Here is a 19,460-nt window from a genome sequence, read left to right as displayed (position 1 = left end):
GCCAGCAAGGGTACGAGCTTACACCTTAGATGGACCCTCTGAGACTGGGCCCTAAGGAGGGGGATGGGGAACTTGGGCACAGGCTCTGTTCAGTTTGGGGTCTGAGGAAAAAGCACTGGCACTCAGGGGCACGCAGGGAACCAGCAATTGTGGGTTATCCACCAGGGCCCAGGTTGGGGGAACATTCTTGACCTTGGGGCTCTTAGTACAGTGAAATGTAACTGCCTTCTCATAAGGGCATGCTGATGGGCCATCTAAACAGGATCCACAGAGCTTCTCCAAATCAGATGCTTAGATGGCCTTCTCTAAGCCAGGAAAATGATTTTAGATGACTCTTACTTTTGTTTTCTAAGACTCTGGACTTCCTGTCAATCCATAGCAATTTCTTAAACACAAGTCACCTGGAGGGGTCTAGGTAACCTCCTGTGATTACGGCTCCCTCGTCAGAGTAAAGTCTGTGGATCTTAGGTTTAGAGGTCAGTTAGGGTGCACTATGGCTTCCTTGGGAGAACATTATTGACTTATCTGTTCTTGAGTTTTCTCTGTGAAATGGGAATTTCACAATATCAACTTCATGAAGATTTCATGAGAATTAAATGAGTCAATGAATGGAAAGGGCTTAGACCAGTGTCTGCATGGAGTAACCGATATCTAAACATAATTGGCGATGATGATGATGGTAGCTCTGAAGATGATGAGGAAGCGGAGGCAACAGAGGTGGAGCCAAGTGGAAGCCAGGCATTCTGGCTTGGTGGTCCATGCTCATGACCCCTCCACTGTGGAGCCGCTGATGGGGATAGAGGGATCTCAGTGCAGGGCAGAGGAAGGCAGGTTTGTTATCAGGGTCCCAAGAGCTGCTGGGGTTTCTAAAGAAGGAGTACCATGGAAATGTGTCATGGTTTGAGAATGTTTCATCTGCATGGAGGTGAGGTTTTAAAGGCTCTGAAATATGCAATTTTTCATTTAGAGATTCTATTTGATGGGCAGTGCCTTCATTCTCTATATGGGAGACCCCTATGGCTTCAGGGGAAGCTCTGGGGCAGAGGGGCCTCCCTGGTCTGCACTCCGTGGCCTGGACTTTATCACACAGGCCTCTGGGCAAGCCTGACAGTTAGTTTGTCTCTCCAAGAACAGTGCCCAGGACACCTGCTGGCAAGTATGAACCCCTGCGACTGACACATGAATCTGTCCTCCGCATGTGAAGGCTGGTTATCACAGCAGAAACCTGTAAATGTGGGGCTCTGAGGGGATGGTGCCTACAAGGTCTAATGTCACTAAAGCTCCGTGTGTTTTGTGTGTGTGTGTGTGTGTGTGTGTGTGTGTGTGTGTGTGTGTGTGTGTGAGAGAGAGAGAGAGAGAGAGAGAGAGAGAGAGAGAGAGAGAGAGAGAAATAGAGAGGAAGAGAGAGAGTGAGAGAGAGAGAGAGAGAGAGAGAAATAGAGAGGAAGAGAGAGAGTGAGAGAGAGAGAGAGAGAACATATATCATCCCTCTTAAGCTCATCACACGATCCTCAAGTCCTGTTTCATGAGGGCAAATGCTGGGACCACCTTGATTATCAGATTTACTGCATTCCCTAGTACAGTCCTCACGCACACAAAACTGTTTAGTAACTGACTGACTGATGGACAGAGGTGAGCGAGTTAGAGGAGAACCAAGTGTAGACCTTGGACTGGGAATATTCGAGTTTCATTCCTTGAGGAGTGGCTCCAGCAAGGCCCTCTCCTTTCCCAGTCTCTCCTCTTAATGATCTCTGATGAATGAAAGAACATTTAGTAAATAGCAATTATGATTAGCTCTTATCTTTGCTTGAATAATCATTAATGTGGGTAATCTGATTCTATACAGGGAAGATATCCATGTGTCTCACCTATTTTAAGTCATGTCCTGACCAGCGATGGGGAAATGCATGAAATGTCGCTTGCCAGTTCCACGCCAGATCTGAAGGTGAAACTGAAGATCATATCACAGAGCCTGAGAGGCCAGTGGCGGTTTAGGTGTAACCTCTGCCTGGGTTCAGTAGGGGAATCATGGCCCTGCTGCAGCTCTCTGACCTGCAGCTGGGGGCCTATTATTGGAGTAAAAGCACCATCCTTTGTCTCTGTTGAAGCTGGCAGATCATCCCAACAGCAGGGGAGAATAAAAGTCATTGATCTCATAGAACCCACATCCACCCCTGCCCTGTAGGAGTCCCCACCCCAGAACATTCTGCCATTTCTCCTGTCCACCCTTTTTTCTGCTCAAAACAAGAGGTTTTGCATTAAGATGTTGCAGCTGACCAGAACAAAACACTTTCTGCGAGTTTTACCACTGATATCCTTAGATGTATTCAGGAAAACACCTCCTCAATAGAGTTGGCCAATTAACCACTCAAATGGCTTGAGAACTTATTTAATGTCACTGCCTAATCACTTTATTAAATGTCACTGCTCCATCAGGCAGGGATTTCTGCTTTATCCCTCTCTTCTCTTATGCTTCACTCCCTTTCTGAAACACAGAGCTTCCTCCTAAAAATAAAATCTTAATGCCTCTCCCCTTCTATTTGTGACCCTTGCATTTGCCTAGAATAATGGAATTTCAGCACTGGGCAAGACCAGAGGGCTCATCTTACCTCTTAAATCATTTTGCTGATGACCAAAGGGAGAGTCCCAGAGGGAAGTGACTTACTCCCAAGGGCACCAACTTATAAGTGGCAAAGCCCACAAGGTTTTATAGCTATAAATCATGTCAGTGGTACAGTGAGTAAACACGACAGGATCTGGAGTGTGTAGACCTGGATCTGCCACTGAAATACATGTCCTGGTAATCCTAGCCTCAGTATTCCCATCTGTTGAAGGGGGAGCAGACAATCTAGGAGGTGAAGCTTGAGTGTGATTTTATTATCTGTGCTTCATAAGCAGGAAGTTCCACACAAATATTAAATGATTTATTCTGGTGTTTATCAATGATATTTATTAGCAAGATTAACAATTTTGTTAATTACAATACTGATTTCACACCTGCTTCTCCTTTTCTTCTGGCCTCTAACAATAGGTTAGCCATATCTTTTTTTTTTTTAAATAAATTTTATTGATTTTTTACAGAGAGGAAGGGAGAGGGATAGAGAGCCAGAAACATCGATGAGAGAGAAACATCGATCAGCCGCCTCCTGCACACCTCCTACTGGGGATGTGCCCGCAACCAAGGTACATGCTCTTGACCGGAATTGAACCTGGGACCTTTCAGTCTGCAGGCCGACGCTCTATCCACTGAGCCAAACCAGTTAGGGCGGGTTAGCCATATCTTTAACTCCTCTAACATGTAAACCCTACTCTGCAGTAATTTTCCAAGGGGAAATTTTCTCTCACTTGTTGAGATGTAGTACACAAGCTGTGGATGCCCACATTCTAACTGGCTGTCTTGACACACCTAGTATAAATGGAGATTGAGATGAACAGGAGGACACAAGAATCCCCAGAAGGCCACAGCCGGGGATCACCTCCAAGTGAGGTGATTCTCATAAGCTCTCCCGTTTGGAAGACTGCATGGGCTCCTTCTTATGTGACTTCATTTGCACCTGATTTTCTCTTCTGACAAAACTATAATGCGTTTAATTCCTGGACAGATTTGAGCTAATGTACTCACAAAGGAAAAGTCAGGACTTACTTCACTTGGACCTTTGGTCCAAAGCGAATTTATCATTTGGGTCCGTGTAAAACTCTGTCTTAAATATGGTCTAAGTAAATGAAATTATTGGGCTTTCACAAGTAAATTTATACTTTTTTTTATTTTTATGGAAGAGCTAGCCTTACCATCATTTTAATCTATGGGCATATAATGAGGGGGGTTACTCACACAGTCAGCATTAGGACAAAGGACACATGGAAGCATCACGGGGAAGGTGCTAATTGTTTAACCTGTTGAATATTAGTGATGCCACCAGAAGTCATGAGAATGTAGAGGGTTAAAAATTCTTTCACAGGTCACTAATAAAAACACTTCTAGTCATATCATTTGTGGATTATGAACAAGAAATGGCCAAAAGCTATTCCCTGGAGGAGCTTAATTTTTACATAACTGTCAATGCAGCAATTATTTTGTCTTTTTTAAATTAAGGCAAATCAACAAAGTATAGGACTTTCTTTAAAAAGAGTTTTGAAACAAGTTTAAAACCTCTCTTTCTTAAAAATATTTTTTTTAGTGAAAATGTCTTGAGACCCTGAGGAAACCTATGGAGCAGAAACCACGAGATCCAAGGCCTGGCTTTTCAGATGTGCGGTAGGCACTGGATTTGGGCGTTGTTGCTGCGCTCAGCAGACTCGCCCCGCAATCACAAGCATTTGATTCTAAAGCCGATACTGCTACACCCAGTCAGGTTTAGCACAATGTGAGCTCCGAGAAAGCATGATTAGATACAAAGAATGACAAGAAGCACGTGTGGACTCAATAGAGCTCTCTTTTTCCCACACGCTGTCACCTGTCCTTACAGAACCCTTGACTCGCAGGTGAGGTGGCAGCTACCAATCCCCAGATTACAGCACAGGACACCAAGAGGTTCTGTGGCTGGACCGAGGCCACACTCTCACTGGCTCACAGTGATCCCTGGATGGAATGCATGCAATTGATTCTTCACAATTTTTTTAGGGCCCTTGAGTGTTGGAATTACAAAACAAAGACCTGGCCACTAATCTAGAGGGATCCATAATCCAGACAGAGAAGGCTGGATGTGATCAGATTTAGGGGTGTCACTCGGCTCCAGAAACTGCCACACTCACTGTTTCTCATGCAAGAGGAATAGCTAGTCTTCAGGGAAAACAAAGAACCCTCACCAGGCCAGGCCTTTGCAGAATGGCGGGTGGGGGGGGGGGGTAGCATTGTCTTTTTCTCTATCTGTATTGTTTTTCTATCGCTGTCGAACAAATCACCACAAACTTAAAGGCATAAAACAATAAAAACAAATTTACTATTTGAAATTTCTGTGGGTCAGGTCCAGGTATGGGTTTGCTGGGTCCTCTGCTCAGGGGCTCACTAGACTGAAAAGAGGAAACAGTTCTCATCTGGGGATCAGGGGCTCATTTGGCTGTTGGCAGAGCTCATTTCCTTGTGGCCATATAACCAACATTCTAATTTTCTTACTAGCTATTGACTGGGAATTGCTCTCAGCTCCTAGAAGCCACCTAAAATCTCTTGCTGCATGGCCCTCACAGGCCATTCACAGCATGGCTGTTTGCTTTCTTCCAGGCCAGCAGGAGCTTGTCTCTCTGAAAGGGGTCACCTATGGTTAAAGGTTTGCCTGATTAGGTCAGGCCCACCCAGGATACTTTCCCATTTGATGGTCAACTGATTAGTGATCTGATTATGGGAGTGTTGTCTCATCTTATTCACAGGTCCTGTCCACACTCAAGAAGAGGGCCTTAGACAGGGCATACACTGATGGACATGGGAAACTTGTGGCCATTTTAGAATTGTGACTTCCTACCTATTCGTGCACATCCACCTGACTGCTGTGTCAAGTAGCCCAGCCTCCAAAATGAGCATCCTTCTCTCCCCTCCAACAATATGTCTTTAGAAACAATGTTTTATAAGAGGAATTAATCACTAATGGTAGAGTTTCAGGTAACGGCACGAGCACCTGCTTCTGTATTGTCAATGCTTAGCACAGCACCCTCAATTGATGTTTCTCAATAAATGATTAAATGAGAAATATTCTGGGCATCCTCATCAGATTATATCCTATTAAATATGCTACACCCTTTTTATTTATATCACTTTCCTCCTTTTTATTTATATCACTTTCCCCCATGATCTTAAAGGAATGAGTCTACACTAATAAAAGAGTAAGATGCAAATTGACCGTACCTTTGCGACACCCACCAGCAAATCAGGAGTATGCAAATTAACCCAACAAAGATGGTGGGTTAATCTGCATACGCAGGCGCCAAGTGGCCGGAGGCAGGGTGGGACGCTTGCGTCATCGCCATGGCGATGATGCAGGCATTCCGCACTGCCCCAGCCGCTCCAGGTGATGGATACAATATTCCATCCCTTACCCAATTAGTCTGTAATGCTTTTTAAAATATATATTAAGTTCTCATGTATAATGCGCTCTATTTTTAAGCCATCTGTTCTATATCATTGATCTGCCATTCAATTTGTGGGCCAGTATCACCTATTTTAATTATTGGAATTTTATAATATCTTTTAAGACCCAGTAGGGCAGTCATGGCCTCATTATTCTTCTCTTACTCAGTCCCTTAAGCCTGGGTCTGCCTTGCTCCTGGCTCTAGCTCCTTAGAGAGTACAGCATGCTTTGACAAGGTCTGGACATGGAGCCAGACCTAGGTTCATATTCTACCTCTGCATCTTCCTAGCTCAACTCCTCTGAGTCCCACTGAAATGTAAACCTATAATCCTATCTAATAAAAGAGTAATATGCAAATTGACCATACCTCTGCTACACCCACAAGCCACGCCCATCAGCCAATCAGGAGAGAATATGCAAATAAACCCAACCAAGATGGCTGTGGCCATGGAGAGCAGGAGGGAGGCTAGGGTTGCCCCTGGCAATGGAGGAAGCCAAGCTTCTGCAGCCCTGGCCAGCCTAGGCCTCCACTCCAGGCTACAAAGTTTCAGTGATAGAAGATAAATAAATCCCAACAGAAATGGCTGCTGCCATGGAGTGAGCAGAAGGTTTGGCTCTGCTACAGGCTACAAAGTTTCAATTGTAGAAGATAAATGAATCCCAGATACCAGGGCCTCTGCTTGGGTCGCCGGGGGGCGTGGCTGGCCTGCAAACCACCACAGGCCCCTCGCCCGGGCCACCCCACATCCCAAGGGAACCCCCACCCTGATCTGGGATACCTTTCAGGGCAAACCAGCCGGCCCCCACCCAGGCACCAGGCCTCTATCCTATCTAATAAAAGCGTAATATGCAGATTGACCATCACTCCAACATACAAGATGGCTGCCCCCATGTGGTCAAAGATCCTGCCCCCATGTGGACACAAGATGGCCAGCAAGGGAGAGCAGTTGGGAGGGACCAGGCCTGCAAGGGAGGGCAGTTGTGGGCGATCAGGCCAGCAGGGGAGGGCAGTTGGGAGGGACCAGGTCTGCAAGGGAGGGCAGTTGGGGGCAATCAAGCCTGCAGGGGAGGGCAATTAGGGGTGACCAGGCTGGCAGAGGAGGGAAGTTGGGGGTGACCGGGCCTGCAAGGAAAGACAGTTGGGAGGGACCCAGGCCTGCAGTGGAGAGCAGTTGGGGGGGACCAGGCCTGCAGGGGAGGGCAGTTAGGGGTGACCAGGCCTGCAGGGGAGGGCAGTTAGGGGCAAACAGGCTGGCTGCAGGGGAGCAGTTAGGCATCAATCAGGCTGGCAGGTGAGTGGTTAGGGGGTGATCAGGCTGGCAGGCAGAAGCGGTTAGGGGCAATCAGGAAGGCAGGCAGGTGAGCAGTTGGGAGCCAGCAGTCCTGGATTGTGAAAGGGCAGTTGGACATTCCTCGAGGGGTCCCAGATTGGAGAGGGTGCAGGCTGGGCTGAGGGACACCTCCCCCTCCGTGCATGAATTTTGTGCACTGGGCCTCTAGTAATAATAATAATAATGCTGATACAACTCTCTTACTGTTTGTTGACTGGGGCAACTTCTCAAAATCACCCTGCACATATAGGTGGTCAATATCTCCTAGCTGGAGTGGAGGAGTGACTCTGGAGGTCCAGGCACTCATGCTTCTGTCCCTCCATCCTATAACCAGGGACTGATGAGAGCATCCTATACAGATGCTGAGTCTCAGATCTCTCTAACTTGGGCCAGCCTTTAAGCTGGGAATATCCAGGATTGATACTTGGCCCCAACTTCTGGGCGGGCTCTTCCTACAATGTGTCCTGCCCACTGATATTTGATGACACAGGCCCATTGGTGAGACCAGGGTGTTCACCTGACATCTCTGTGTGTACTTTTCTGGTTGCAGGGGCCCTGGAGGAGAGGCTCAGAGGGGGAGAGTGTGGCGAGAGAATGAAGACACCAACCGCCCGGGAGAAGCATGAGGTGGCAGAGCGGCACTCAGTTTAGAGGGCTCCGGCCAGCGGCGGCTCCATGGGCAACCCTGCTGGTGCTGGGCCTCCCCGGTTGGGTGTTGGCTGTCTCGGCCACGGCTGCTGCTGTAGTCCCTGAGCAGCATGCGTCCTCAGCTGGCCAGCCGCCCCTGGACTGGCTGCTCACGGACCGGGGCCCCTTCCACCGCGCTCAGGAGTACACTGACTTCGTGGAGCGGTACCGCCAGGGGTTCACCACCAGGTACAGGATCTACAGGTGAGTGGGGCCTCCTTCAGAACCCAACCTGGACAGGCCCTGCGGGCTGGCGGCTGAGCCAGCTGGAATGCCCGCAGACTGAGCTAGAAGTGAGGGCTGGAGGAGCAGCGGGCAGGAAAAACAAGCCTACCATGTTGGTGTTTAAAAAAAGAAAGAAGAAAACACATAAAGGCTGGAAAACCTGCTGATGCCTCCTGGGGAACTTGGCAAAAGGGTTTCTATTTATAGGTTCCACTGCTTATAAATTGAGGACAAATGAGGCAGCAAGAGTCAGCATGCGGCCAGTGCTGCGGCAGGAGGTTAGAGTCAAATGCTGGGGCCGGGTTTTAACTAATGGGTTAGATACTTTTATGAGTTGTAATTACACAGACATGCAAATGAAGGCAGGATAGCTCCTGCTCCTGCTCCTGCTCCAGAGGTCTGGGGAGCTCCGTGGGGTCAGGGACAAACTTGCCCTCATTCCTGTCAACACCACAGCCTCAGCTAGCCTTGCTTACGGAACCGGGCTGTACTTCCTGGCTCGTCATTGCCCATCCTCAGAAGCATCACAGAGCAGAAAGTCAAGCATGAGACCCATCTGGCCCATGTAACGAGGGACAAAGCAGGGATAAAATCCCCACTGCTGGACCAGCACTTGCAAAGCAGGAGGCACCTCAAGATCTTCACATTGGGGCTCCCACGAGTGCATCCCTGAATTCCCATGTCCCCTTCATCCCTCTGCACACTTGCCCTCTCGTCTATTCTCTTTCCCCCTCACCATGCCCCTAGTCTTTAGACAATCCTGGGAGCCTGGCTGAACTTATTTTCTCTTATCAAAGACATTTATTTTCCAATTACAAATTAGTTCCCAATGCAAAAATGTGAGAGAAAATATCTTAAAAGCACAAGGAGAAACAAAGCCTATTCTTTCAGCACCTAGAGGTTGTTAACCATGTGGCACATGTGTGTCTAGTCATATGAACATACTCTAGGGGTGGACCTCTTGCTAGATCTAGCACTTTGTTATGTATATTAACTCATTTACTTTATTTGTATTGAATTGAGAGGGAGAGAGAGAAACGTCAACCAGCTGCCTCCAAACATGCCCCGACAGGAGATGGAACCTGCAACCTTTTGGTACATGGGGTGATGCTCCAACCAACTGAGCCACCTGGCCAGGGCAGTACATTAACTCATTTAATTATTCTAGCAACTCTGTGCTGGAAGAACAATTCTCCTTTTTCACAAATGAGGAAATTGAGAAGTTAGGGGACTTACCAAAGAACACACAGCTAGTAAATGGTGAGCCCGCATTAGTCCCCAAATGGTCAGACTCCAGAATCTGGGTTCTTGAAATATATTTAGGCATTGTTCTATTTCTAAGCAGTTGGGGTTTTTTTTATTTGTTTGTTTTTACGTCTGCAATAACCATGGTGTCTGTTTGGGTCAGTATGGTGGCTTAGAAACAAGGTTTTAAGGTATTCAGCACTGGAAGATTCCCAACTGGTAAGAGCATACATTTATAGAGGCCTATCTCCTGGCACATGATTCTCATAGGCACATGCAGACGAAGGGGCTGGAGAGTTACCCAGAAACAAAATCCTGCCAGAGAGAGAGAGAGAAAGAGAGAGAGAGAGACTGAGAGAGAGAAACACACACACAGAGTGAGTTTAAACAGTAAATTCCTCCAGTCCACAAAAATGAGATTTAATTTACCATAGATTTTTCAGCTTACCCCAAATCTTTCAGAAGCACTGTTATCACACAAATATATTTTTTAAAAGTACATTGGAATTGAAATAGGCTGAGAATCCCAACACCACCATCCACTTCAAGGGCTGTAAGAACCGGAGGGATTCAACCATTAATTTTCTTCTTCGATAAAGATTTCTTCTCATCAAGTCCCAGCCCCAGCCTGGAGGCCATGGAGGGCCTGGTGGCAGCTCTGAGCTGACCCATGGGGAGGAGAGTGTGTAATCATTTCTGCACTATCAACTGTTCTATCGGTCAGTAATGGCTTTCTGATCATTTAATGTGACAAGCTCTTACACGGTGCCATTCTGTTTCTGGGGGGTCAGTTCTTGCACACGAACCTGTACTTGGGGAGGCAGTAAGCATTCATTCTGACAGACATGCAGCATTCTGATTTGTGACCCTTTGGTGGGGGACCAAAGAATGGTCACACACAGCTGCTCCAGGAGCATTCTGGGAGTTTTGCCTTTAGTTATCAAGCAAAGTGGTGGCTCCATGGAGACTTGTTGTAGGGTCTGTATTGTGATCCACCTCCCTGTTCCTGTGGGAATTACCTCTTATCCCCCTTCCCCTTTGGTCTCTAGTCGCAACTCCCTTGACAAATTCATGACCTTGCTTCCTCTGACGAAAGAGGGTCACAAGAAATTGTTAAACTACACATGGAGGGTAACCCACATGACCAGAAGGGCACTTTATCCAGAAGGGTAGAGGAGAATAAGCTTACAGAGAGTATCAGAAATGTATTATGGTGCAATATTCAGTCTCAAACAGAATTCATTCAATTCTCTAAGAAAGCTTTTGGTACATAGAAAACAAATGGTATTCTCTTGTGCTCTCCATAGAAGAAAGGAGATGAACTGTAACGACAAAGAATAAAACTTTCCAACAGGAGGGATGCTTGGTACAGAATCCCAGGAAGCTCTCTCTCACCAGGAGAAAACCCCCCCTTGTAGCTGTGTGAACAGGTCAGAACTAGCCCACAGCAAGGTTCTCATGTTAGGCTCTGGATCCCACGTATTCTTGTTGGGATATCAGCATGTGTTCCCACTTTCAGGAGATGACTTGTTGCTCTAGAATAGCTCTGACCTTTCTAACCACGGGCCCCAGAGTTTGTTGCTCTCTCCATTTTTCAAGTTTGTTTTCACGTAGGCCTACGTGCTTCCAAGGGAAGGTTCTGGAGCTAGCTGACCTGTTTTCTAAGCCTGCAGCTGTGGTTTCCTAGCTGTGTAATGCTCAGCAAATTATTTAATATCTTTACTCCCCAGTTTCCTTCTTTGTAATATCAGAATAGAAATAGTCCCGATAAATTAATGTGCAACACTAATAAATTAATGTGAAAATTAAATGTGTTGATTGATGTAAAGCACTTAGAACAGTGCTTAATCAATACTACCTACCATTATTAGGTTGTCCTCAACAAATAGTAGCCAATGCAAGATGGTAACAAGATGAGAGCCACAGGTACTGTCTTTGTGATGACTGCTGAGGGCTAAGCATCCAACATCTTATATAAGAAAGAAAATATTGTTATTTTTCTTTCTTTTTAAAAAGCATATTAACCTTCAGCCTTCCATCTACCTCTCTGCTCGGAGAGGAACTCAACCAAAGAATGCATGAATCTTCTCTGGGCACACTCTTCCTGGTCTTACAGGCTTAACAGAGGGAACTAACTGGTTTCAAGCATGTTTTAGAGTCACCACAAGGGAAGATCTTTCCCCTAAAGTCAGAGATGGACAGCTGAGCAGGCCTTCCTTAGGATGTCCTACAGAAGCCGGTCACTGCCAGTCCTTGCACCAGGTGTGTGACATGGACAACCTCAGGATGGCACCATTACGAGAAGCAAGACAATATGTACTCTTGTTAAGCCTTCCTAAGTAACAGGATGGTTTGATCACCTCACCCAATATTTTGGCAAGCTTTTAAGTTCCACTAACCAACCTCTCATTATGTCCTCAAGCCCTGTCAGACCAACATCTGAGCAGTCAGCCCACTTCTCAGACACTGTCTCTTAGCAGGCTAGTGGTCAGAGCCATCAGAGCGGAGGTCTCATCTCCAATTCCATTTGTGAGCCCCAACCTCCCTCCTTTGCTTCACTCCATAGCTCCTACTCCATAATAAACACTTAGGTGATCCAACTCTCACAGCAGCCCTATAAGGCATAGGAGGCTATTAGGTCCAAGGCAATGAGACGGACTTATTTGTTCAAGGTCAGAGAGGCAGAGTCACAGCCAGAAATAGCATTCAAGGCTCCTGACTTGAAGTCTCCTGCTCATTATCTAGACCACGCCACTTCCCTCTGACTGGTAAGTGCATCTTCATCATAACACGCAACCTAATCAGGCACCTAAATTGAGCTGATGCAAATGTAAATATGGTTTCTCGAAACACTCTAATGATAATGTTCCATTCTCTCTTTGCTACAAATCAAAGTAATGAGCAGTCTGTTTTTTTTATTTCTTTTTGTATTAAGGCTTTAATAGAGAGATAATCATGGGATTGGAAAAAATCCAAGCCACTATGATGAAACACTTAAAATTCGGAAAGAATAAATTAAAATTAGGAGAAAAAGTTAAAAACCATACAGAACCATGAGTATAATACGGTGGTTAGGAGGAGAGCAAGGTTGGGTATAATTACAAATTATTGACCTTTGTCAATATTATCTCCATTTCTAGCTGCCTCATTTTTTTTTAAAAATATTTTATTGATATTTTTACAGAGAGGAAGGAAGAGGGATAGAGAGCTAGAAACATCGATGAGAGAGAAACATCGATCAGCTGCCTCCTGCACACCTCCCACTGGGGATGTGCCCGCAGCCAAGGTACATGCCCCTGACCGGAATCGAACCCGGGACCCCTCAGTCCTCAGGCCGACGCTCTATCCACTGAGCCAAACCGGTTTCGGCATGCCTCATTTTTTTTTTTTTTTTTTTTTTAGAAAGGAAGGGTTTGGGGATACAGTAGAAGTCTTTTGGGAGGAAGATAAACAAAAATATATTAAAGAGCTATCTTCAATGATAAAAAAGAACATTGCATTCTGATCATATCCTGGGCCATGTTTATAAATTTTGAGAACCGAAATAGAACAAAGCTGAAAGCCAAGAGGGTGGAGTGGTACTCAAAGGTAGGCAGTGTTGAGGCAGGAATGTGTTTTAGCAGTTGCATCTGGAAACATCCAATGGGGCAAGCAGGCACAGAATCAGAGATGTGATGGACAAGGACAGTTAAGGCCAAAGAATTTATCAGCAGGCACCAGCACAATAGCCCTTAGAAAAGAAAACCTGTTTGTAGTTCATCAGGATGAAAAATAAGACATGGTAATAGCTCATGTATGCAGGAAGTGAGTAATGGGAAAGAGCAAGTATTTGAATGACACTGCTCCAAGTGTGGTCAATGACCCAGCAGCTTCAGCCTTACCTGGAGCTCATAAAAAAACACAGGACCTCAGGCTCCGCACAGACCTGCGGAATCAGGACCTGTTTGTTCACAAGAGCATGACATTAAAGCTTGAGAGGTGCTGTGTTTGGTTACACTAAGTGCTCAGGAGACCAAGAGGAGAGCAGGAACAACCAGGGTGGATGGACAGAAGGCTTAAAGGGAAGGCAGCATCTCCCACGATGCCCTGGAGGTAGTGAGAATAGTGACAAGATGTTACAGATGAAACAGAATCATAATCAAGGAAGGTTAAATTTAGGAGTTATTAGTGCCAATGCACATGAACTCACAAGAATAGAAGCAGCAGCTGGGAGAAAATTTTAAAAGCAGAAAAGGCTGGAGGGCCTAGAACCAGCCTGTGGGTGCCTCCTGGGAGCAGAGAGGTGAGGAGGCAGAAAGCAGCTGTGGAAGCAATCACAGGAGCAGCTCCAAGCTGATGTATCATCCAACCACTTCTCTCGGACTAACAAATACCAATTTGGATAAACAGCAAACCCTGGGAGAAGTACCATCTCTAATTAAGAGATCACAGTCCATGTAAACAGACGACAACCAAAAGCAACCTCAGCCTGCCTGGGTAAATCCCAGTGATTTCTTAGGCATTCATTATGGCTACCGGTTCAGACAAAAGGCTGCTACCACACAGCTACAGGGAACCGTGAGGGAGGGAAGCCACGGTTCTCAGGGGGGTGGGACAGGCAGGGAAGGAGGGGAGGTCTCCTGGAAAATGACTGTCACACGACTGAACTGGTTGATCTCTGAACTTCTCACTGGGTTTATATTTTGACAACCAGAGAGTGCACTGGGATGGAAGGAGAGAAAGGCATGGTGCACAAACAGAGGAAAACAAGTGAGAGCAAAAGGGAAGGCAATGCGACCATGACGAGCCTGCAGGTCTGGTCACAGGCACTATTCCCCAGCCCACAGAGGTGAGAGAGAGGGACAGATGAAATGTTGAGAATTTGCTTTAACCAAGAGTTCTGCACTGGCTAAGTGTACAGCACCTCTGACATATCATATGCCATCTAGAGGTTAGACCCGGTGTGAAATCTTTACCAAAGGAATTTCAGTCCAGGGCGTCTGGAGGGGGAGCAGAGTCCTGCCCCTTCTCTGACATGGGAAAGGAAGGTGTTCTCTCTTGGAAAAGGAGAACTGGCACAAAAGAAGCAACTATAGGTCAAGAGTCTACGAAGAGCAATGTTCATTCAGCATTTTTGAGGGCCGACTCTGTGCTTCTGCTTTTGGAAGATTCTAATAATAAACCATGAACAAGAAGGACACCATTCTTCATCTGATGGAACTTACAGATAAGCATATTTGGATAAAGTGCCAGGTCACTCAGCAAAGAAAGGTCAAGGAAAGCTGGAATAAAAGGTGATGTACAGGCCAAACCCAGTGGATGAGGGAGACAGCATGGGGGATGATGTGGTGGACAGTATTCCCCAAGGCATGGGGACAAAGGTGTGGTTCAGGAACTGGGCAGCCAGTCCCACACATCTGAGATCGATGTCAAGATGCACTTGAGTGTGTCCCTCCTTCCCCTGCTCTGCCCCACTGTGTTATTTTTGCCATAACTCATCTGTCCAAAATGCCAAAGGGCTCCTTGAGACACTGGTTTCTTCCAGAATGCAGTTTCAAAACACTCACCTGGTGGGGCCTGTCATTTTTCTGCATTAGGGGTGAGGAAATGAAGTAAAAGTCATTGCATATCTAGAGAAGGCAGGACCTAAGGCTATTCCTCTTGTGGGCGACTATTCCCCAGCTGAGGAAATGGTAAGCAGTGCTTTCAGGTCCTGTAAACCTACTGGGTCAACTGAGAATCCAGCATCATTTATGCTGAAAAGTTTGAATTCAGAGGAATCTTACCACATCTTGCATGTGCTCACTTGGTTCTCCCATGGGTATTTATGGAGCATTTTTTTTTTGTGCAGAACATTCTGGACATGGTAGCAGGCTATGAGAGAGAGAGAGAGAGAGAGAGAGAGAGAGAGAGAGAGAGAGAGAGAGAGAGAGAGAACAAACAGGGTTTTAGTGATTCTGGGAATTCAGCAGCGCAGTCTGAGTGACAGCACACACACCGGAAAACACATCAGAATGTCACATCTCAAGTGTTGCAGAGAGGAGGACATTTAGGACATGCTCAATGATTGATGGATAGATTCGGCCCTCGAATGCGATGTCAGAATGAGTTTCCAGGATGCCAGTCCCAGGTTCCCCCAGGACAAAATGACTCTCGCCCCACATTTTCCCATGTCTTTTGGGGCTGTAACCGGGTTATCCACCCTGGCTCGAAATATGATGGCAAAGATGGTCTGTAAAGAATAAATGAAAAAGTAAAAATGTGCAAGAAGTGAAGAAAGAATGCAGGATGGCCAGGGGGAGAAGGCCGAATTGGGTTTATTTTCCGTTGAGATTCAAAAGAAAGATCTTGCGTCAGCCAGGCAGAGAAAAAGAGGATTAATTTTTGCTTTGAGAAATAATTAATTTTATTCATGAATGAATTGCTACTTAGAGACATGTATGTTTAGAAAGGCGTGAGGTGGGCTTCATCTAGAAATTGTCAGGACACAGGTACAGGCAGACAGGGACACTGGCTAGTCATGTGGTCTCTTCTTTTTCCGCCTTTCTTTTTCTTCTTCTTCGTGAAAGAAGAGCTTTTTCTGGGTCAGAGAATCTCAATTTTTTTTCTTTATTCAGCTTCTGCCACATTTATCCCCCCTGAGGGCTTCTCACATCTCCCGCAAGAAAATTATTTCAGTTCACAGAAAGCTCAGAACAGTGAGTGGCACGCGGTGCATTTATTTACTGGGCACATTTATGGAGCATCTGGGTGTGCTGGCCCCTCCACAAGTGCTGGGGACATGGCATGAACAGGATACATCCCAGGCTTCAGGGAGCTCTGCCCTCAAGGAAGAACCTGGAGCAAGTGATTGGAAGTGGCCCGGGGTCTATGAGGCCAGAAAGTGCGGTATGTGAGGGGTCTGGTTCCCCTGTCTGTCACCTGCCTTCCCCTCTAGGATAGAATAGAAGACGGGAGTGTACTCACAAGGCACTGAGGGCCAGTGGGACAGATTTATTACCATGAAGCCTGGGCTGGAGATGAAGGTTTGGAGCTGGATTCCATTGGATTGATTTGTCCAATCCTAATGAAGCCTAGAGAGGTCGTGGCTGGTGGTGTGGATGGGCTGGTCACGTTGCCTCCGACGGAGCTCCGGCAAGTGAGCTACCAGTGAGATGGGGGTGGGGAAAGCCTCAGTGGGGTTTTCCACTGGAGGGCATGGTACCCAAGGGACAAGAGCCTTTTGTGAGCTGGGAGCTTAAAGCATTGACTCGACACAGATTTGAAATGTGGACCACAGGACAGCAGGGGTCACCAATCTCCTCCACTTCCCTGTGGAACAAAAGGAGGACAGGGGCCAAGAAAACAGATGGTTCCAGGAGGACAAACAAGTTAGCCCAAGTTTCCATTTAACGCAGCAAAGAGCACACATGACTCCCTTTTTACTATGAAATATAAAGAACATAAACAATAACAGCTAATATACCCTGGGTGCTCACAGATGCCCAACATTTTATTAAGCGATATGTAATTATCCTCATACAAAGGAGATGCTATTTGTACACACACATTACAGATAAAGACACTGAGATTAGAGGATGTCACATGGCTGGTAAGAAGAGCCAGCACTCAACCCATAAAATAGAGAACCTGACCATTAGGTTATTATTGAATGAAGTAAATAATCTGAGCCTGGATTCCCATCACTCCGAGGAAAACCAGTTGTAACCACCTGTGCGCTGGCCCTCCAGCTCCCCTTGATGGCATTCTTGCAGAGCTTTGGGGGGCAGAAGGTGGGCTTCAAGGAGCTGGAGGGTGGCGCATGCCACACAGGTCCTGTGGTTCTGTTTCCACCAGAGTCCTCCATCTGCACCTGTATGCTGGGGAACCCTCCATGGGAGGAAGCAACTCACCCGCAGCAAAGCCCGTGTGCTTCCGTAGGGGCATTGTAAACTGAATTTCTGCAGCTCGAATCCTCTACTGGAGGGGCACTTCATACCATTTCCAAAAAGCAGCTTTTTTTTTTTTTTTTTTTGGCCTGGCTTATAAAAATTCAGTGTTAAGTCAGTTTCTAGCACCTGACTTTAGGATCAGATAGCTACTGATCTATAAACACCAATATCTACATGGAAGCAACATTTTCACAAAGCCAGAAAAAACCTTTGGTGCTGCAAATAACCTCTGCTTATTTAGTTTGTAAATTTGGAGTTTCTTACAGTGACAAGATTGGTATGTCCTCTGGGTCACCCCTGCTTACTCCCTGCATGCACAGCACACCGTGGATTCTAATAAAGCTCTGAACGAGACCCAGGACTGGACTCCCGATTCAGTTTTAGGATTTGTAGGTGTGGGGTGGGCATAGTAGGGCACTTATACGGGGACAGGGTTTGGGGACAATGCAATGATCTGGCTGAGCTTCCTCTGCCTGCTGTGTTTTCCCCTCTGCACCTGATTCTGCCACCATGCCAGGCTCTCCCCCTGAACCCAGAATGTGCTTCTTCCTCTGCATGCACAAAACAAACAAGCTCTGGAAGTCACAATGAGTCAGAGCAAGAAGTTTCACTGGCCAGGTAGGAGCCCTCGTGGGAGAGAAATGAAGTCGCCAGAACCAGCACTGCTCCAAGCCTTCATTACCAGCCCCAGTGCTGGGAGGATTCTCATGTTCCTTGCGTGCCCAGAGAGTCTGGGCCTTACCTGGGGACATGCTAGTGACGGAAGAGGGACAGGAAGAAAGGCTCTGGGGAGTAAGTTCCCCTGGATGCCCAGAGGCATGAAACCATCTAATGATCCCTCGACATAAGCTATGTCGTTGGTTTACTAGTAACAGCAGTAAACTTCGGTGTGGTAAGCCAGCCTCTTGCTCAGTTAGTTCTGCGGGTGTTCTAAATGGTGAGCTTGATAAAGAGTGTGGAGAAAAAGGTGGGTGTGTGCAAGTCAAACATTCAGCTAGAAGCTCATGCCCAAATGAGACCCAATAGAAGTGTAGCTCGAGAAGCTGATAACACATTTTTTTGTCTTCTGTGACCACCAAGGAGGGTGGTGTCCATTTGGGTGCCTGAAGGCTGGGAGACTAAATCTGGGAGCCACAGCTTTAGGGGTTGGCCTGGTCAGGAAGCCAAAGCTGCAAAGACAGTGCGTAGGTATGCAAGGAAGCCCAACAACATGGGTGATGGGGACAGAATAGAACCAAGGGATACTTGAACCTAAAGTCAGCTATTTCCTACCCAATGCAGACAACCACTCTACAAATCCCCAAGAAGGCAGTCAACAGTCTGGGCTTGAGCAGTTCCATTCCTGCATGTTCATGAAGCCAATTTCCATTTGACAGCCCCAAACACTATAATGATCTTTCTGATATTAAGTCACAATCTTTCTTCCCAAAATTCCACTTATGGATCCTGACTCTGCTACCTCTTATTTCTGTGGGACAAGTCTAAGTGCCCCTTCTTCACAACACGTCTCTAGAGATCTGAAGTTACTATTCGCCCCAATTCCTAGACTTGTCAGCAGGCTTGCAACTACCCTCCAGAAGTTCTTTTCTTTCTTCCCCTCCTTTCACATTCTCTCCCTCAAGCTGTTCTCCCTCTTTTCATTCTTCTTCATAAAGGAAATATAAGACATTTATTTTGACATAAGATCTGTTGACCCAATTCTGGCTCCTAGGAGCTTGCTTGCTCAAGAATCTTGTCACCATTCTGGAGTTGCTCAGGCCAGGCACTGTCCTTTCCACAGACTTCTTTAACTCCTTGTATTCTCTGCAGTTCTCCAAGGCAAGTAAGGGTGCTGCTAGGTCATAGGCCACCTCAGAAGAGTGGTGACTCTCCTTTGGAACCAAAGCATCAATGCTTCAAGAAAAATTGGGAATAAGTGCTAGGCTCGTGGTGAAAAAACACAGATTTTCCATTTAAGTTAAATGTAGGGGGAAAAACCCTAACTTTTCCTCAGCTTCTGAAAG

The 19,460-nt window shown here is 46.4% G+C and overlaps 1 protein-coding gene across 1 annotated transcript in view; it reads left to right on the top strand.

Moving 5' to 3' along the window:
* BRINP2 (BMP/retinoic acid inducible neural specific 2) overlaps positions 1-19,460 on the top strand; it is a 93,540-nt gene that overhangs the window by 37,972 nt on the left and 36,108 nt on the right. The window contains exon 2 of the mRNA XM_080648810.1: positions 7,941-8,281. Within this exon, the coding sequence (XP_080504936.1) occupies positions 8,013-8,281 (269 nt within the window). The 5' untranslated portion in view covers positions 7,941-8,012. The remainder of the gene's footprint in view (positions 1-7,940; positions 8,282-19,460) is intronic.

Source organism: Plecotus auritus (genome assembly GCF_963455305.1).
Source record: "Plecotus auritus genome assembly, chromosome: 12".
Taxonomy (NCBI): domain Eukaryota; kingdom Metazoa; phylum Chordata; class Mammalia; order Chiroptera; family Vespertilionidae; genus Plecotus; species Plecotus auritus.
Note: the sequence above shows the minus strand (reverse complement) of the source record. Positions and strands in the feature narration are given on the sequence as shown.